General features: G+C 40.2%; 1 protein-coding gene across 3 annotated transcripts; it reads right to left on the bottom strand.

Moving 5' to 3' along the window:
- Positions 1–1,600: 1,600 nt before the first annotated feature.
- TTC5 (tetratricopeptide repeat domain 5) lies at positions 1,601–19,358 on the bottom strand. Of its 3 annotated transcripts, none has more exons than XM_027083769.1 (10): positions 19,247–19,358; positions 15,695–15,827; positions 14,558–14,769; positions 14,047–14,197; positions 12,773–12,864; positions 9,569–9,625; positions 8,828–8,974; positions 8,277–8,491; positions 5,094–5,238; positions 1,601–2,208 (listed from the first exon to the last, which is right to left on the bottom strand). In XM_027083769.1, exons 1-10 carry the CDS (start codon positions 19,349–19,351, stop codon positions 2,089–2,091), a joined length of 1,377 nt encoding a protein of 458 aa, XP_026939570.1. In that variant the 5' UTR covers positions 19,352–19,358; the 3' UTR covers positions 1,601–2,088. The 3 variants fall into 3 exon arrangements, with proteins under 3 accessions (XP_026939570.1, XP_026939572.1, XP_026939571.1); XM_027083771.1 differs by lacking the exon at positions 19,247–19,358 and adding an exon at positions 15,939–15,959; XM_027083770.1 differs by lacking the exon at positions 9,569–9,625 and having other exon boundaries at positions 19,247–19,318.

Raw genomic sequence — 19,358 nt, 5'->3', positions numbered from 1 at the left:
AGCTGAGTACTCTAATCCACCACACTAACAGATTAAAAGAAAAAAAAGGTCATCTGCCATCTCAATAAATGCAGAAAAAGCATTAGATAAAATGTAATACCTTTTCATCATAAAAACCCAAATAGGCTTGAAATCTAAGATCAGGCATATGTAAAAACTATATAACAAACATCTTATTTAATACTGAAATTCTGAAAATATTTCCTTTAAGTATAAGAACAAGACAAGGATGCCTGCAATCATCACTTGTATTCAGCATACTAGAGATCCTAACTACTGCAGAAAACAAAGAAAATAAAAGGTAAAAGGACTGGAAAGGAAGACACAAAAAAGTTGTTATTTATACACAGAAAACCAAAAGGAATCAACAAATTATTAGAATGAGAGAGTTCTAAACAGGTGACAGCTATAAAATATATAAAGTCAATTTATATCTATTCCCAAGCACAGTTAGCAAATGTAATTTTTAAAATTATACTATTTACAATAGCATAGAAAACTACGAAGTATCTAGGAATAAATCTAATAAAAGATATATAGGACTTTTCCAGAAAAAGTATACAATTATATTGAAATATATTGAAGACTTAAGTAAATGAAGAAAATCACGAATAAGAAGATTCAATGTTATAAACATGTCTGTTCTTCCTAAATTGATCTATAAATTCAATGCAACCCCAAGCAAAACCCAGAGGAGTTTTTCACGAAAATTTACGGATTCTAAAATGTAAATGGGCCACTGGTTAAGAACAACATGGCCCATTGTTATTCTGATTGGATACTGACTTTTTATAAAATGAGAAGACAATATGGTATTGGAATAGAAATAGACAAATAGATCAGAATAGATCAGAAGAGAAAGCTCAGAAACAGACCTATATACTATATATAAAAAGTTGGTTTAAGACAGATTGGGCTTTAAAGATCAGTGGGCAAAGGATAGATCTTTAATAAAAGGTGCTGGGGCAATTAATTACTCATTAAGAAAAAAAATTATATACCTACATCGTAACACAAGGAAAGGTCATAATGAAAGAAAAGGACAAAATGATAAAAATTCATAAATCAACAGAGGGGATATGTCTTGATGACTTCAGGATAGGGAAAGACTTCTTAAAACACAAACATCACTAGAAGTCTTCCAAATTAATCTGTATCCATTAGTGCACTCTCTGGTTATAACCATTCAGTTGGTTAATAATCCTCCCTCATATTTCCCTATTTTTCCACAAGGGTATTAAAAGAAACTGTTATAAAATGTATCACTAGAACCTAAAGGAACTGAATATCTAGCTCTCTCTGGTCTTTCACCCTAGTAACACTATTAGAATAGTACTGCTGTCATGTTGGACTATGATAAGGGCCACTCCTAAGGATGACAGAATGGGGAAGTGGAAGGAAGCTGGTTCCCAACAACTTTGTGGAACTGCCATTCCTGCCCTGGGCTGCCTATTGCCAGATTTCTTTTAACTGAGAGAGAAGTAAACTATTTTGCTTAAAGAAAAAAGCGGGGAAGGGGGTATTACTCTAATGGATTGAAGTGATCCTAAAACCAAGAATTCAAGCCTAGAGAGAATGAAGCAGGCCAAACTACACAGTATTTTTTTTCCAAACAAATTTAATTCTGTTCCAGCCCCAAAGAAGGGGAAGCACCTAAATTTTAAAAATAAAAACTGCTCAAAAACTAAGTCATTAAAAAAATTAAACCCCCTCCCTTAGCAATAAATACTGAAATGATATATACACATGAGGCTTAGGAAGGAGGCAAGAACAAGAACCTTGAGGACTCTGTCCCATGACAAGGTCCCAACACTTCTACCAACTCCATGCTCTTTGCCTAAAACATAGAAGAGCAATGGAAGAGGCAGGAGATATACCAGGGACATGTGTGGCCCCAGAGAGAGCTGGAACACAACAGGAAAGAAAGAAGACACAAAGTGTCTTACAGGGCAGAGGAAAGGAAAGTTGTCATCTAAAACGTCCCCCCAATTCCAGTTGCGTCACTGGATCTGGCTGGTGCAGTTGCCGAGTGCCCTTGAGCTTTTCTCCTCGCCTCTACTCCCTCTTTAGCATGCCACCCAAGGAAGGTCATTCACACTGTGGCCTCGATGCCACTGTGGCAGCGGCCTGGCTGCTGGAGCCCTGAGGCTTCCCATTCACCACCAGCAGGAGGGGCGTCTCCACACGAACACTGGAAAAGGAATAGTCCTGGAAAAGACAAATATACAGAGGCTCATTACAGATCCTAAGATGGAAGAAACTCCAGCACAGGGATACACCACCTGTGGCTTTCTCACCCCCTCCTTTCTACCTCCCGCAGCAGATATACCCCTTACCTCCATCTCACATTAAACAAAGCTGAACTAACATAGGGGATGTAATTTTCCCAAAGTTTTCAATCTTCAGAAGGAAAATCTGGGACAGGTAGAGTGCCAGTAACTGTCACTACAAGAATGGGACAATTCTGATTCAAAAAGAACAGGATCCTGGCACTGCCCAACAAAACGGTCCCACCAGCTCTACAGAATCTTCCCTTCCCACAGTGTTTATCATAAATTATAACTAAATACACACAGCAGCCAAGCCAGAGCCAACAGAAAGTCTGAGAAACTCTTAGATCAAGTGTTTGTAAAGTTATAAATTAATCTGCCTAATATAAATTAGACTTACTTCTCCTTTAATATCAGGAGGAATTAACAAAATGTAGGTTTAAACGTTCTCCTAATAACGGAAAACATCAGCTCAATTTATCAGTTCAAATGTACTTTAAGTTGCAAAATGTGTTGTTAAAAGATCTTTATCCAAAAAATACTTTTCCACTTGGAGTACAAAGGAGGTTCTTTTGAGTCAAAATAAAGAAGTGAATTAAACAGTTTTCATACATCAATTTTTAAAACATCCTAACAGGAACATGGGCAAGTGACCAAAAAAAAGCAATTTATAAAAGAATTATAGTCAATAAACATATGATAAAATTTTCAACCTCACCAATAATCAAGAAACCAAAGCCAAACAATATTGATGCTATACTTTTCATGTAAAATCAGCAAATAATTTTTCAAAGGTTTCTACACAGAGTTGCAAAGAAAACCATAGAAAAACAATTACTGACATCCACGGTTGATATTAACTGGTACAACCTTCCAAAAAATAGTTTGGCAATATGTATCAAAAGTCTTAGAGGGACTTCCCTGGTGGCGCAGTGGTTAAGAATCCACCTGCCAATGCAGGGGACAAGGGTTCGATCCCTGGTCTGGGAAGATCCCACATGCCGCGGAGCAACTAAGCCCATGTGCCACAACTACTGAAGCCCGTGAGCCCTAGAGCCCACGCACTGCAACTACTGAGCCCACGCACCACAACTACTACTGAAGCCTGCATGCCTAGCCCTGCGCACTGCAACTACTGAGTCCACACACCGCAACTACTGAAGCCCGCGTGCCTAGAGCCAGTGCTCTGCAACGAGAAGCCACAGCAATGAGAAGCCCGTGCACCGCAACGAACAGCAGCCCCCGCTTGCCACAACTAGAGAAAGCCTGCGTGCAGCAACAAAGACCCAACGCAGCCAAAAAAAAAAAACCCACAGTCTTAGAATTCTGCATACCCTTTGGAGCCAGGATTCTACCTTAGAAATTCACTTAATTTCTTTAATGAATTAATTAAATTTATTTAATAATCATGGATATGCACAGATATTAAAATATTTACTAAAGTACTTTTATAGTAAGGAACAATTATTAATAATCTAGATCTGGGGTCAGCAAATTTTTTCTGTAAAGAGTCAAATAATAAATATTTCAGGCTTTGTGGGTCATATAGTCTCTGTCACAGAACTATTCATCTCTGACACTAGTAGAAAAGCAGTCACAGACAACAGTAAACAAATGGGTATACTTTGTTTCAAAAAAATTTAATTACAAACACTGAAATTTTCATTTCCTGTAATTTTCATGTATCACAAATTATTATTATTCTTTCAATTGTTTTCATTAAAAAATATAAAAACCATTCTTGGCTCACAAGCCATACAAAAACAGGCAGTGAGCCAGAATTGGTCAACCGGCCAGAGTTTGCTGACTGACCCTTAATCTAAATGGGGAAAAAGCGGTTAAATATCTGCTCTTGTAGAGTTTTGTAAGGATTAAATGGTCCAATGCAGGCCATAAAACTCTTTGCACAGTGTCTAGCAGTCAGTAAATTTTAACTATCATCATCATCTTCATCACCACCTCTATGTGTTAATTCAAAACAATGTTGCAGAATATGGAAAACCACAGGAAATGTTCACAAACATTTGCATATAATACTCCACTCATAATTAAAAATATACATACAAATGTGTACATAAATTTATGAAAAGACTGGAGGTTTACATACCAAACTGTTAACAGTAATAACATCTGACTGACAATATTTTAGTCCATTTTTTAAAATTTATTTTTATTGAAATAATTGGCATATAACATTATGTAAGTTTAAGGTATTAATCAACATGTTAATTTGATATATTTATATATTGCAATATGATTACCACCATTACATTAGCTAACATCTCTATCACATCACATAATTATCATTTCATTTTTATGGTGGGAACAATTAAGATCTAGTCTCTTGGCAACTTTGAAGTTTATAATACCATATTGTTGTCTATAATCACTATGCTGTGCATTAGATCTCCAGGACTTATTTACCTACTGGTTGCAAGTTTATATCTTTAAACAACATCTCCCCAATTCCACCATCCCAGGATAATCACCATTCTACTCTCTGTTTTCACAGTTTGGCTTTTTAAGATTTCACATGTAAGTGATATCATATGTATTTGTCTTTCTCTGTTCAGTCCATTTTTTAAATTCTTTTTGTTTACTAGTAGTTTTTTAGTAAAGAAAAACAAAACAAAAAACAAAAAAAATTACTTTTTAGTAAAACTATTAGTAAAAAATAAATTACATATACGTGTGTAAATATAGGATATCGTACAACACACACACACATATATATGCATTATTTTATGTATATTTTTTAAAAGAGGTAAACGTGCCCCACTTTGAGAGCCTATGAGGTGAGAAAGAATCCTAGCCATCACTCACCTTTTCCTTGTGCTGAATTCGGTGAAGCCGAAGGTTAGGCTCAGGGATGGCTACAGAGTCCCCAATGAGCACTCCCCAGCTCTGCACCATATTATATACCATCACTGCACAGCAAGGTCCATCTGAATCTACCAGGCCAAATGTACTGCCAGGTTAAGATGGGTTAAGAGAGAGAAGAGAGAGAAAAAAAAAAAAGCTTTCTTAGTTACTTATTTAGAACTCCTATGACAGGTACTATCATTCACTATGTACATCTGAGGGCTCATTTGTCTTAGATATGTATCTTTAGAGAACATGCACAAGACTCATCAATCTGTCACTTTTCTAAGAACTTGGGACACATTCAACAAATCTTAATAATGAACTAGTTCGAAATGTTGCAGCGGAACAGTATTCCTGCTCTATCAATTTAACTATCACAACCTTCATCAAACTCGCTAACCATTACTGTCAATTTAATTTAATTCCACAAACTTTCACTGAATACCTATCATGTGTCAGGCACTGTGAGCGAGCTTATTAGTCTAGTGGGTTTCAGACAATTAGACCATCACTGACAGTACAACTGCAATAGGTGCCAGAATAGCTTTTTGCTTGTGATGAATTCAGTGAAGCCAAAGGTTGGGCTGTGGGAGCCCAGAGGAGAAATGTCTAAATCAATGGAAAGCCAGGAAGGTTTCCGTGAAGAGGAGATCCTCAAACTGAATCTTAAAGAATGAAAAACTGCCTGGGTTAAAACAGGAGAACTAATCCTCAGTGGAAATAAAAAATCTCTAAGGGAAGGGGATATGGCTTGACTGGGAAGGAACATAAGAGAACTGAGGTGGTGGTAATGTTCTCTATAGGTGTTTAGGTTATATGGGTGTATGCATTTGTCAAAACTTAGAAAATATGCACTAAGATCTGTACATTTCATTGTATGTAAGTTTTACATAAAAAGAATAAAATTATGAACAAATATTGAACTCTACTTAATGACTGCATGCTGAAGTATTTAGAGGAAAGTATACTAATGTCTGCCATTTACTTTGAAATGGACCAAGAATAAGAGAGACCAACAGATGAATAGGGGAATAAATAGATCTGTGATAAACTAAGTATAATAAAATATTAATAGTAGACTATAGGTACACAAATGTTCACTGTAAGATTCTTTCAATTTCGCTGTATGTTTGAGAACTTTTATAATAAAATGTTGGGGGAAAAATGTAATCTATATCAAGAAGCAGCAAAAAGATTATCCAGGCATAGTAACTGTGTGTAAAAACACAGAGGCATGAAAATAGCTGTTCTGAAACCTACAAAATAATCCCAAGGTTGGGACAAAAGGTACAAGCGTTAAAGTGACGAAGATAATGGACACGGGGAGGCAGGGAGAAAATCATAAAGGTTTTGGGTGTTAAGCTAAAGAGTTAAAACTTCATCCTAAAAGCTACACAGTACCAGTAAGAGATTTTAAACAAGAAATAGCAATGGTCAGATCTGCATCTGGGAAATATTTCTCTGTACTGTGGAACACTGGAGGAAAAACAGGGAACAGGGAGACTTGTCTGTTGATGTGTTAAGAGGCTTTATTAAATTAGTAAAGACAGGAAAGTAGGGACTAAAAGGTATATCTATTGGACTTGGTGATTGCCTCAAAACAAGAGAATGGAGAAGTCTAGAACAACTTCCAAAAGTCTTAATTAAGTGACTGAGTAGAGGTGGTACCATTGATTGAAAAGGAATTCAGGGAGGACAAACAGGTTGCCAGAGAAAGATGAGGTGAGTAATTCTGAACATACTGAGTTAGAGGTTTCTTATTATAGCCCAGAGGCAGCTAGATATAGGAATCCGAAAGTTGGAAATGAGCCCTGGGCTGGAGCTAGACCTGTGAGCATAGAAGAGGCAGCCAAAGACTTGGGTTTGTATGACGTCACCAAATGAGATGACCTATAAGTGAGATGGTGAGGAATCGATGCTCATGCCATCACTTGGCACGCCCAAATTCACAGCAAACACTGCAAATCAAGCACAGCATTCTCCTGGTGAAACCAGTCAAAGCCTCAGAATCCTTCTTTACAGTAAATCATGCAGCCACTGCCAAGTGATCAAAGTTGGCATCTACTCGCCATCCTGATATAGAGAGAAAAGAGGAAAGGAACAAAAACAGAGTCCTCCTAGACCTTAACGTTTAGAAATTGCACATAAAAAGAGAAGTAGCAAAATATTTGTTCTCAAGGGCCCCTAAAACCCTACCTTTGTCTATATTTCTTTCTCATTCCTCTTAACTCTAGGGTCTGCTCTAGTAACTAAACTTTTCTCAACTATCTTCTTGCTCTTCAATTGTTCAAATTCATATACCATGAAAATGCCATGGAGGAATATCAGGCATACAATGGGAGTTATATTTTAGTTTGAATGGAGCAGAAGGGATATGAAATGGAACAGTGACAGAGAAATCAGAGTGCTTCCAGTAGAAGCTACTGGATCAAACACTGGTGATCCCAGAAACAAAAAAAATTCAGTAGAAAACAGGAAAAGGAAACTAGTCAACCAGGGATTGGGAAGTGAGTGAAGGACCAAGGAATGATGATACTGATCAAACCCTCATTTTTTAAGAGTTAAAAATTTTCTAAATGAATATTTTTAACTCATTTCCTCTGCTAGACTATAAGCACCCTTCATTTGGGTGTGTTACATTTTTTTTTTAACTCCCTACAACACACATAGCAGATGCTCAATGAATATTTTTTGAATAACATCTGAGAGAATCTCTCCATCAGGCCATAAATTCAAACTCAAAGCTCACCTTCCAGAACTGCTTAGGCATACCTAAGTCCAAACAGGACTTAGAATTCTTCCTCTTTGTGCCTCTATGATCATGAAAACACAAAGAGGTAGGAGAATTTTAAGGTTTCCATCTGTCTCATAAAAAAAAAGTAGCTGTCAAATTTCAGCTTCGAATATAGGAGTCCACAGAACACCAAGCTCAGGGAAAAAATGGACGGTGACAGAATCTATAGAGATTGTTAGATATCACCTAAACAATACTTGCTCACAGAAGGGAAGACAGTCACAGAAGGGAAGCAGAACTCACTAATCTCTGACCACGAACAATGTCCTCAACTTTTAGAGAAAGGCCAGGAAATAAGAGCAACTAGTTTAAAAGGATGAAAAAGAGAAAAGGCAACAGAAACTCACAAGGGGACTTTCTCCTCCGTAGTAAGGCTGAACACCACCTTTCCCAGGACCACAGCTCCACTATTTACACCAGGCTGCAGAGCACTCAGGGGCTTGCGCTCCAGGGTCACCTTCTGCCCAGAGGCTGACTGATAGTGCCCATCTCCACAAGGGCCTAGATGGGCTGGGCGCAAGCTTCCCAGCATGCTCTGTAACTTTCTGGTCTTCACCTTCCCCTGCAAAGGAAAAGGAAATAGGTAAGAAGCTGGGAACTGATGGGGAGGGTGGGAGGGAGGGAGATGCAAGAGGGAAGAGATATGGGCATATATGTATATGTATAGCTGATTCACTTTGTTATAAAGCAGAAACTAACACACTATTGTAAAACAATTGTACTCCAATAAGGACGTTAAAAAAAGAAGCTGGGAACTAGTCACTCTCCTTGAGAGTCTAGTCCTCCCCTCCCACCTACCCACTTCTATAGGGTCACTACTACCGAGGCCTACTTTATTCTTATTTTATTGGCCTACAGCAGAATAAAAAAGCAGAATTCAGCATTTAGACATCTCTACCTTGCTCTCAAGGAGGCTGGTTAATCTATTCAGGAAATCCAGGAGTTGCTGCTCTCGCTGCTGGGGCTCTGGCCAGGCAGGGTCCAGTGCTGCAGCCCGAGAAAAGCCTTCCAGGGCCTCCCCATAATTCTCTTCATATTTATGTAACTGCACAAGAAGTAACCAAAAAACCTCCCAATTATTAAGTGTGTTCAACACAAACTATCCGTGGGGTGGGGGGAGGGGCTGGGGAGAGATTAGTAATAGCACAGTGGGCTAGGAATCTAGAGAAAGAAACTGTTTTCCTTCCCAGCTGTCTTCCTCTTCTACAGATGAACAGCCTGAAGAGCCAGTAAACACCTTACATCCTGGCCAAGGTGATCACAACCCCAAAGATGGAATCATTTCAAAGAAGCTAACTTCCAAACTCTACAACAGTTAAGTTGTATATATTGGGTGATTCTATTTTTATTTTTAACAGTTTACAATGAACACTTCAGGAAAGTCTTCTGAACTGTGTCCCCCATCCTCTATTTACCCTCCCACCAACTCAGCCCCTTTTCCTTTCCCTCCAGATACTTTAGTCAAACTAAGCTAGCTTTTCCCAGAAATAATTTGGCTTTCCTCTCACAGTTTGTACCCAACCTTGTCCCTGTGAATACTCAGTCATCCTCACAGGCTAAGACCTAGATATCTTATGTATTTTACCTTCAGATGACCACTCCCCCACACAAATGATTTTTTTTTTTTTTTTTTTTTTACCGTTGCCCTGTTCAAATGAAGATCAGGATTGCTGGAAGCTGTCCTGTCAACCTTCTCCTATAGTGGGATAAAAAGATCATCAGAATCAAAAAAAAAAAAAAAAAAAAAAGATCATCAGTGGTTCTTGTCGCAGTCTTAAGGATGGCCATGCACAGCATGTCTTAAACCTCCTTACCCTGGAAAAATTTAAGTTTCTTGCTTGTCAAAATGTTTCCCAGGGCTTCCCTGGTGGCGCAGTGGTTAAGAATCCGTCTGCCAATGCAGGGAACATGCGTTCGATCCCTGGTCCGGGAAGATACCACATGCCACGGAGCAACTAAACCCATGCACCACAACTACTGAGCCTGCACTCTAGAGCCCGCAAGCCACAACTATTGAGCCCACGTGCCACAACTACTGGAGCCCGTGCACTGAGAGCCCGTGCTCCGCAACAAGAGAAGGCACCGCAATGAGAAGCCTGCGCACCACAACGAAGAGTAGCCCCCGCTTGCCATAACTAGAGAAAAACCCACACATGGCAACAAAGACCCAACGCAGCCAAAAATAAAATAAATTAAAAAAAAAAAAGTTTCCTATACCCACACTGTTATACAGTAACTGCTTGTGTGGCACATACTACTCAATCCCTGAAACCTCAAGGATGAAAGGGTTTCGTATTTGCATGAAACTTTAAAATATGATTATAATTTATCCATGCAGTAGTATAAAAATAGAAGAAATATGTGATTAACATCTGATAAAGGGACTTCCCCGGTGGCTCAGTGGTTAAGACTCCGTGCTCCCAATGCAGGGGGCCCAGGTTCAATCCCTGGTCAGGGAACTAAATCCACATGCATGCTGCAACTAAGAGTTCACATGCTGCAACTAAGGAGCCCACGAGCTGCAGTTAGGACCTGGCGCAACCAAATAAATAAATAAATAAGTCTGTCATACAGAGTGAAGTAAGTCAGAAAGAGAAAAACAAATACCCTACGCTAATGCATATATGTGGAATCTAAAAAACCGGTATGGATGAACCTAGTGGCAGGGCAGGAATAAAGATGGAGACGTAGAGAATGGACTTGAGGACACGGGGCGGGGAAGGGAAGCTGGGATGAAGTGAGAGAGTGGCGTGGACATACATACACTACCAAACGTAAAATGGATGGCTAGCGGGAAGCTGCTGCATAGCACAGGGAGATCAGCTCAGTGCTTTGTGACCACCTAGAGGGGTGGGATAGGGAGGGTGGGAGGCAGGCTCAAGAGGGAGGGGACATGGGGATATATGTATACATATAGCTGATTCATTCTGTTGTATAGCAGAAACTAATACAACATTGTAAAGCAGATATATTCCAATAAAGATGAAAGAAAAAAAACCCTTGACCAATACAGGTTTGAACTGCATAGATCCACTTACATGTGAATTTTTTCCAGTAAAAACTACAATACTAAAAAAAAAAAAAAAAAAAAAAAACTGATAAAAAATTTATTTTAATCAATAAGATGCTGGTATAAATGAGGAAAGCCTAGGAAAGAAATGATGTCAATTTAATGCATTTCCTCTGCCCATGAGCCTGGCTCCAGATACAAACATCTACATCCAAGCTCCCTTAAAACACACAGTGAAAGCCAAATTCTGATTCTCCAATTTCAATACAGGGCCAGAAACCACATGACAGTGCAGACAAATATGTTATGAAGAAACTGCTGGTGATGTTCATGGCTATGATCACTTCATTTTTTTAATTCTATTCATTGCCTGGCACACTGCAAAAGCACAAACAACATGAATTAAATTGTTTAAATGGTTGGTTCAACTATGTTTAAAAATGCAGGACTGATGAAGAAATTAAGAGTTCAAAGCAACTGTTCAGCAGAAGCCAAACAAAATTTTAAGGTAGTACATCATGCTTTAAAATGTAAACGTTTACCAGATTAAGAAATTAGAGTAAAATATAGTTCCTCAGCCTGAAAATTTCCCTGATTGAAAAAAAGAACAACCCCACTGGCTATACAGGTTGAGTTAAATGCCACCATTAAGACTACAGCGAGAAGCATAGTGTGTGAGGAAGTCATATCTGTCATTTCTTAAAATGCCATTTTATTACTGCACACTTCTCTGTCATGAGTGTGAGTCCCACCAGTTGAGCTGTACTCATCGGCACAGCAGTGAGGGCAAGAGCACGATTGTGTGCCCACAGCTCCCGATTATGGCTGCATCAGAGTTCAACCAGGGTAATGCCAAACAAATAGTATGAGAAGTGTACTTTTTAAGAAATTAATCTGAGTTGAGCTATTTTTGAAATATAAAAATTGGTTGTATTTTTTAAAGCTATAATTCTTGTAGACGTCTTGTGGTTAAAAATTTGACTGTGCTTATTAAAAATGGTTATCTGTGTTTTGCACTTCAGCTCTGTGAAAAATAAAGTTCCTGTGGGATGGTGAAAAAAGAACAGTTCCTAAACTGCAAACATGAATATAAGGTAGCTATATTCCTTATTCTGCCAGTCAGAGCAAAATAAATAATGGTAAGTTAAAAAGCAAGTCTCCAAGTCAAGAGAAAACAAAAGAAAGTGAATATGAAGCCTATATAAAAAGTGCTCAAAAGGTCAATGTAAACCTTGTAACAGCGAGCAGTCAGGCACTCAAGGCCTGAAGGAAATCCCCCTGCAAGTGGCTATCGATAGATATAAACATAGCCTGAAAGCTAAGGCAAAGCATGAGCTCCAGCGAATTAATCCCTAGGCTACAACATGGAATGGGCTACATGCTGTTTTCCATTTTAGTCTGTGGGAAGTCCAGAGCCATACTATCTAATGGTGAACCTGGGGATACTGCTTAATTTATACTTAAGTATTAGGGTTTTTATTTTTCTTTAAAAATGTACACGAATATTAACAAGCATTATTTTCACACAGAACATATTAAAGAGATGAACATGTTGGCGTGGGCTCTGTGGTTTGGTTATGCGCGCCTGTACGAAATCCAAACAGCTCAAGGAGCTACCTAGCACTGAGGCACACACTGCAAGTGGCTGCTAATACTCAAGTTATAGGAAGAGATACATCACCTTTGCACAACCAGCTTTGCGAAACTACGCACACTGGACGCCAGCGAACACTGCCCGTGCGTCTTGCTAAAAAGCCACGAGGAAGACTGAACAACACTCTTGTTTCTGCTGCTGCCTCTATATATCTTGCCTGGGTGACCATAAATACTTACTGCTTGGGCATAGGCACTGAGGGCTTGCTGGGAGATCTTAGGGTTCTGGCCAGTATTAAAGTAAAGAGAAAGGTACGCATTCCCCAGAATATCTGAAAGAGAAACACAGGGTTCCGCATGTAAGGAGCTTGAAGTCGCCACTCAATCCTAACAAGGAAAAGGCCAAACAGACTAAAAAATCCACAACTCTTCTTGGATGCATAAGAAAGGGGATAACACAAGGCAAACTGCTGCCCCCAAAATTGGAGAGACAGGTGAATACAGGGAGTTATGGCTTAGCAGAGCAGAAACTTATGAGCTACCACAGGAACACTGCTGGGGTAGGAAAACCTGAACTGAAATTGACGAATTCTGGAGGCTCAGTGTGGACAAGCCCAGGGGTCCCAGTCACAAGGGAGTCCCCACAATATTGTGAGATTTACCTCCAGGAACTCAACCAGATTCCCACAGCAAATATCAGAGAAGAACACCCTCATATTTCCAGCAGAGGGAGGGGGCAAAGGAACTTTTTTGAAATATGCCAGAACACTCTCTTCTTCTTCTTGTTTTTGTGGGGTTTTTTGGCCACATCACATGGCTTATGGGATCTCAGTTCCCCGATCAGGGATTGAACCCAGGCCATGGCAATGAAAGCCTGTGATCTTAACCACTAGCCTACCAGGGAACTCCCAAGCACTCCATTCTTAACAAGGCCTGCCCTCAGGAGAAACTAATTAACCAGAGTCTAACCTGCTATCAGTTATCAGAGGGTAACTGACCTAAGGAAGAGAAATACCCAACTCCAACCCACTCTAGCCATCCTGTCCCACCTAAGGGGGTTGTGGGGGAAGAGAAAAAAACTAAGAAACTCAATGATGGATCATCTCAGAGCTCAAGTTCAAACTATAAATATTTTGGTTACCCTCAAAAGTCTATATGAAAGGCCCCACGTCTGAAACAAACCATTGATGACACTAAACTTACAAGTATACCCAAAATTCCACTGGGATAAAGAGGCAAACATGGACACAAAGGAGAAACTACAACAGACTGCACAAAAGCCCTGCCTTGCTTATATGGAAACATAAGCCTCCTCTCTTGGATGAAAAGGTCCAAGAGTTCCTAGAATAGTGGTTCATCAAAATATCTTCCGCGTTTCTTCAAAGCAAAGATGCCCTGGCTTCACACTTATTGGAGTCAGACTCAATAGATGGGCTCCAGATGATTCTGGTGTGCAGCCACAGTTGAGAACCACTGCTCTAGAAACTTGCCGGAGATCTTTTGAGAGCACTCACACCAAGAGCGGCCATCAAGGATGTCCATCTGCACAGCCAACTTAGCCTGTCGGACACTGTCCATGACATGGCGAGAATGTTCATCTCCAGAGTCAGTCCGCAGTTGGCGAAGCACCATTGACAGGTTTTGAAGGGAGACTTTGTTCTTGCACTGCAAATGCAGAAGGCGTATATTCAACCTTTGTGATTCTAGTTCCCCTTTCCAGATCTACTCTATCTCAATCTTATTTTAATTTTTCATCTTAATTCTTACTGCCATCTGTGTCTTAGACCCCCATTTAGAGGACCAACTTGGCTGCTAACTTTTCTTCACTTCTCATCTACCCCTGAACCTGATCCCATCATCTTCTTCCTTTCTCAGTCCCCTGTCCCTGTTTCCCCCACTTCTGATTCTGTTCTCCTAGTTCCAGTACACTTCTACTCTGGTATTCATGATCTAGGGAAACTCACAGAACCAAAGAAATCCCATCCTTCCCATCTGTGTTTTCCAAGGGCATAGTGGGTGGCTCACATGGGTGAGAGCTCCTGAGAAGCAGGTGTGGGCAGCTGCAACATCCCCTTTTTTCCAGTACACCTCACCCAGCTGGTTCCAGGCTTCCACCAGCTTGGGCTCCAGCTTCACAGCCTTTGACAGAAGCTCCTCAGCCTTAGGGCTATAGTTAGGAGTCACATTCAGTGCCTTCCCAGTTAGCATCAGAACCTGTGCCTTGCCCTGGACAGAACCTAGGAAGAAGGGAAAAGAAAAGTGGAAAGGAAAGTGGAAACCCAGGCAGTCTTACAGGTAAGACTAGAGTACTCTCTCAAGGAATAACCCCATGCCAGTTCTAGGAATGAAATAATTGAGAAAACCTTCATGAACAAATCATTTATTGAAAACCTACCACATGCAGTGTACTGTTAGAAAACAGGGTACCAAAGAAAGCATTATCCCTACCTTTGAGGGGCTTACAATCTAGTGGAGAGGACAATGCATATCCATGGAAAATCAAAAAAACAATGACAAGGAGCAGATGGCATACACCCAATGAATGGACTTTACAAAGTGAAAAGGAGAAAAGACAAGACACTCCAGGGAGAAAAATGATGTAAACAAAGAGGCAGAAATACATGTGGCATGTTAGTGGGAGAATGGATGGTTCAACCTGAATGAAACAAGAAGTTCCTTTGTAAGTAGGTAGTCAGAGATAAGGGTAGGAAAAAAAAAGTCACCCAATGGAGACTTGAATACCAAGTGAAGAGGTCTGGACTTCAATCCGTCAAAAGTAGGAATCTTTGAAGATACTTGAGCAGACAGGCAGACAAGGAATGAGAGTAAATGCATGAAGTAAGGATTTAGAAACATAATGGCCATGGTCATTATTTAAGTTGATTTGGAAGTAAAAGAAATTAGAGGCAGAAAGGTCAGTTAAGAAGATTACTGCAATAGTAATCAAGCAACAAGCATGCTCTTTTTTATTTCATGGCACTGGGAAATGGAGTTTAGAGAGCTGAAAGGTTGCCATCCTTGCACAGGCACCTTTAGAAGAAATATTGTTGTACCATCTTGTGGCAGCCACAAATAGGATACCAAAGAATCTACAGAGAGAGCAAAACTACATCACATTTCAGTGAGGGACCAGGGGTTGGCGTGTTCTTTTGGGACTCATACCCATTACTTCCTCCATCTGCTGCAGGGTCTTCTCCATCTCCTCCCGCACATCCTGTTGCTTCCTCCCAGCATCCTCAACACTGTGTGTCTCGAAATAGCACTCTCGAAATGAATAGAGCCGATCCACCAGTTCCTAGGAAGTATAAGAATGGTAGCATTAAGTGCAGAGAATACCAGACAAGTAAACTTGAGATTGGCGAGCCATACCAGCTTTTGGCCTGGAAATGCTGATTCTCTACCTTACCTAGGAATGACACAAGAGGCAGGTGGACAGGTCTATCAAAATACCACAGATCGTGAAGGAAAGTAGCCCAGCCCACTCTCACACTGTCCCAAGCCAGTCTGCATCGTCATGATACTTCTCTCCTCCAAGATCCAGCAGAGCTTCCAAAATGACTAAGCACTTCACATACCATAGTCAGGAGGGAGGAAACGCTTTGCAACTTGAGATAAAACAAAGTTAATAAGATCATCCTATCTGGTACTGGTCCCCAAAGTGTAAAACTTCGAAATTTACCTTTTTAAAACTGGACTTCCTAACAAAAACAATACCTTACCCCTGATTATTCCTATGTCGGTGTCTGAAAATACATAACCACTGTGAATATGACAAACAAGTAAGAGTCGTTTTCCACAACAAACAGACCAATTTAAGCTTGATAACCTTGGTATTTTTTTTACAGAGTTTTGATTCTTTAAACACTTGTGCTTTTGTTTGTTTTATTTTTGTCAAGTCACCTTCTGGCTCTCTTGCATTCTTTCCAAGTAAATGTTCTCTTTCCTCTTTTAAATATCTCTATCTCTGAGTCTTCCTGGGACACCAGTCAAAGCTTTTCCATTATCTAGTCTTTTCCTAAAACAAAACAGCAGCAGAAAGGTATAATCTAATCCTACCAAGTCTTATCAACCACCTCCACATCACATCCCAAATCCATCCACCTGTCTCCATCTCTCTATGACTATCCTCATTACTTGCCTGGACCATTTCAATAGCTTCTTAACTGGTCATCCTGCTTCTACTCTTTCCCATTCTCCTCACTATAGCTGGAGTGGCCTTACAGAATTGTACCTCATGTCACAACACTCAGATAGTTTCCCACTGCAGACAGAATAAAATCCAACTCCTTATTACGGCCTAGAAGACTGTAAGATCTGACCTCCCACCATTCATCCTGACACAGACTTCTTATCACTCTCCTACAATTCTCAAGCCACACTGGCTTTCATCTAGTTCCTCAAATCCACTAAGCCTAATCCTTAGCTTTTCCCTCTGCCTGGACATTCTTTCTCCTGACCTTTGCATGGCTCATTTCTCATCATTATTTAGATCTCAGTTCAAATATCAATTTTTCAGAGAGGCTCTCCCTGACTACCCAAACTAAAGTAACCCTTTCCTCCTCCGCCCCACTGTTAAATCACACTCTTACCTTCCTTCATGGTACTTATTTGAAATTATGTGGCCTATTCATTAATCATCCACTGTCTATCTCCACCACTGGAATGTAAGCTCCATGATGGGAGTATCTTAATCGGTTTTGTTTAGAGCTATACCTGAGCACTACCAGAGGGTGTGGGACATGATAGGCTCTCATTAAATAAATCAATGAATCTCCCTTTCTCTAACAAATACTTATGTACTCTACTTAATTTAAAATCCTACCCAGAATGGAGAAGTTAGACTATCACTTTCTGCAGCAGTGCTTTTCAAGTTGTGTTGCGTGTATTATTTCCAGGACCCAGGCTACAGACATTCTGATGTTAGTGGTTTTAGCAGAAACCAAAATGCTGCATTTTAACAAGCACCCTGCATGACTTTAATAAAAATGATCTGTAAAACACACTTTGAGAAAAATCGTTTTATATATTCCTTCTAACTTAAAATGTCTGTAACAATGAAATAAAGTTTACCACCATTCCTATGAATAGCAACATCACCATCCTTTTCCTCTCTCTACTGCATTCTCCTATTCCATCCCTGCACCTTCCCCACTCACCCCCAAGATACGCCAGGTATCCTCTACCTAGCTGCTTAGGGCATCTACCACAAATCAAAGCAGGAAAAGACAGCTCTCAGCAAATACTACAACCCATTTCCTTTTATCCTGCAATCAGCACAGCTACACATTAAGAATTATAGAAAAGGTCTTATTGTTTGTTTTTAGTTGTTATAGCAAACATGTAAGAAATTGTTTGATTTTGTTGTTGGTTTGTTTTCCTAGAGTGAACGTTTTTAATAACTTTTTTCTCATGGCAAAAATCAATATATATTAGTTGTTAAAATTCAAATAGGTACATGTAAAATAGAAAAGGTTAAAAATTCCTCATAATTATCCCAATAACCTCAGAGATAACCACTGCTTAGTTAACCTTTTCAGGTTTTTCTCTACATATATACAAACATACATACACAAACAATGTTTGTAATATGGAGCCAGGATTGAGAATCTCTGATTTCAGTCAGTCACACTAGTGAATAAAATTAAATTAATTAGGGCTTCCCTGGTGGCGCAGTGGTTGAGAGTCCGCCTGCCGATGCCAGGGACACGGGTTCGTACCCCGGACCGGGAAGATCCCACGTGCCGTGGGGCGGCTGGGCCCGTGAGCCATGGTCACTGGGCCTGCGCGTCCGGAGCCTGTGCTCCGCAGTGGGAGAGGCCACAGCAGTGAGAGGCCCGCGTACCGAAAAAAAAAAAAAAAAAAATTAAAGTAATCAAAGTCAACTGGATGTGAAATAAAGCTCACACTCTAAAAAGCGTTATTATTTTAATCTGCTCAGGAAACAAAGAAATCTCACCAATGTTTAAACTTTTGCAGTAGAAGCCTTTAAGAAAGTTACAAGCCTGTCATAAGCCTAATGTTTAAATTTCAGGCTGTCTTAGAACACAAAAAACTCAGTTTCTGAGGTTTAAGAAAAATCTTCGGTCATCAAAAGAAAGGTAAAGAACCAATCAATTAGTTAGCTCCTACCTACCAAGTACAAAAGACTGTCCCACTCACCACAGTCAACTGTGGACTGGGTGAAGTCTGGAGACTTCTGCCCCAGGCCCCAAACTGGAATTGCACAGTGTGCAAAAAATCAAAACTGTGAAGTTCTAAGGGGAGTAACCAGAATACACGCGGTGCAAGCCACTACTGTGATCGCTGCCAATTTGAAAGCATAAAAGTACTGGTCTTTGTGGGGATCAAAACAACATGCGATAGGTAACAGCTCCTGCAGATCTGCCAAACACAAGTGTATGCTATTTGTTGTGAGTGAATTGAGGGGAAAAAAAATTCCCAAGAATGTACAGGAATAAAGTTAGCAATAAATCCTCTTCCCAACAGGTCTGAAATTGAGTGCAGTCAGGTCAGCAGCAGGCGGTCCCAACAAACTGGCTGCGCCCGTCCCCTGCCCGGGACCTCCCCTAGCCAGCTGCGGCTGCACCTTCGGGAGTTGTTATAGTAACCACACAGACACCAGCGGCGGGTATATGTCAAGAAATTCGAAGGCACTGCATAAACTGGGCTCTCTACTTCCTCCCGAGTAAGACAGAGTTTAATCTATGGCTTCACCTGCAATTTCGGCAAAATCTCCTTGACTTCTTCCTCTTCCTCAGCCATCATTTCCCAGACACCCTTAGCTTCTCCGCCCCCAACTTTATAACCACAGAGACGCATACCCGTC

Source organism: Aethalodelphis obliquidens, unplaced genomic scaffold (assembly GCF_003676395.1).
Source record: "Aethalodelphis obliquidens isolate GAN/ISIS:26980383/991018 unplaced genomic scaffold, ASM367639v1 scaffold51, whole genome shotgun sequence".
Lineage (NCBI taxonomy): Eukaryota > Metazoa > Chordata > Mammalia > Artiodactyla > Delphinidae > Aethalodelphis > Aethalodelphis obliquidens.
The sequence above is the reverse complement of the archived record's forward strand: the minus strand, read 5'-3'. Positions and strand labels throughout refer to the sequence as shown.

Bases quoted from the DNA above. Each gene is read 5' to 3' on its own strand.
- TTC5 (XM_027083769.1), bottom strand. From the start codon at position 19,351: ATGCGTCTCTGTGGTTATAAAGTTGGGGGCGGAGAAGCTAAGGGTGTC. The intron at 12,865-14,046 runs GTGAGTGCTCTC...TTTCTCTTTCAG, and splicing joins CCTTGATGGCCGCTCTTGGT to ATATTCTGGGGAATGCGTAC. The intron at 5,239-8,276 runs GTGAGTTTCTGT...TTAACCTGGCAG, and splicing joins ACGGAGGAGAAAGTCCCCTT to TACATTTGGCCTGGTAGATT.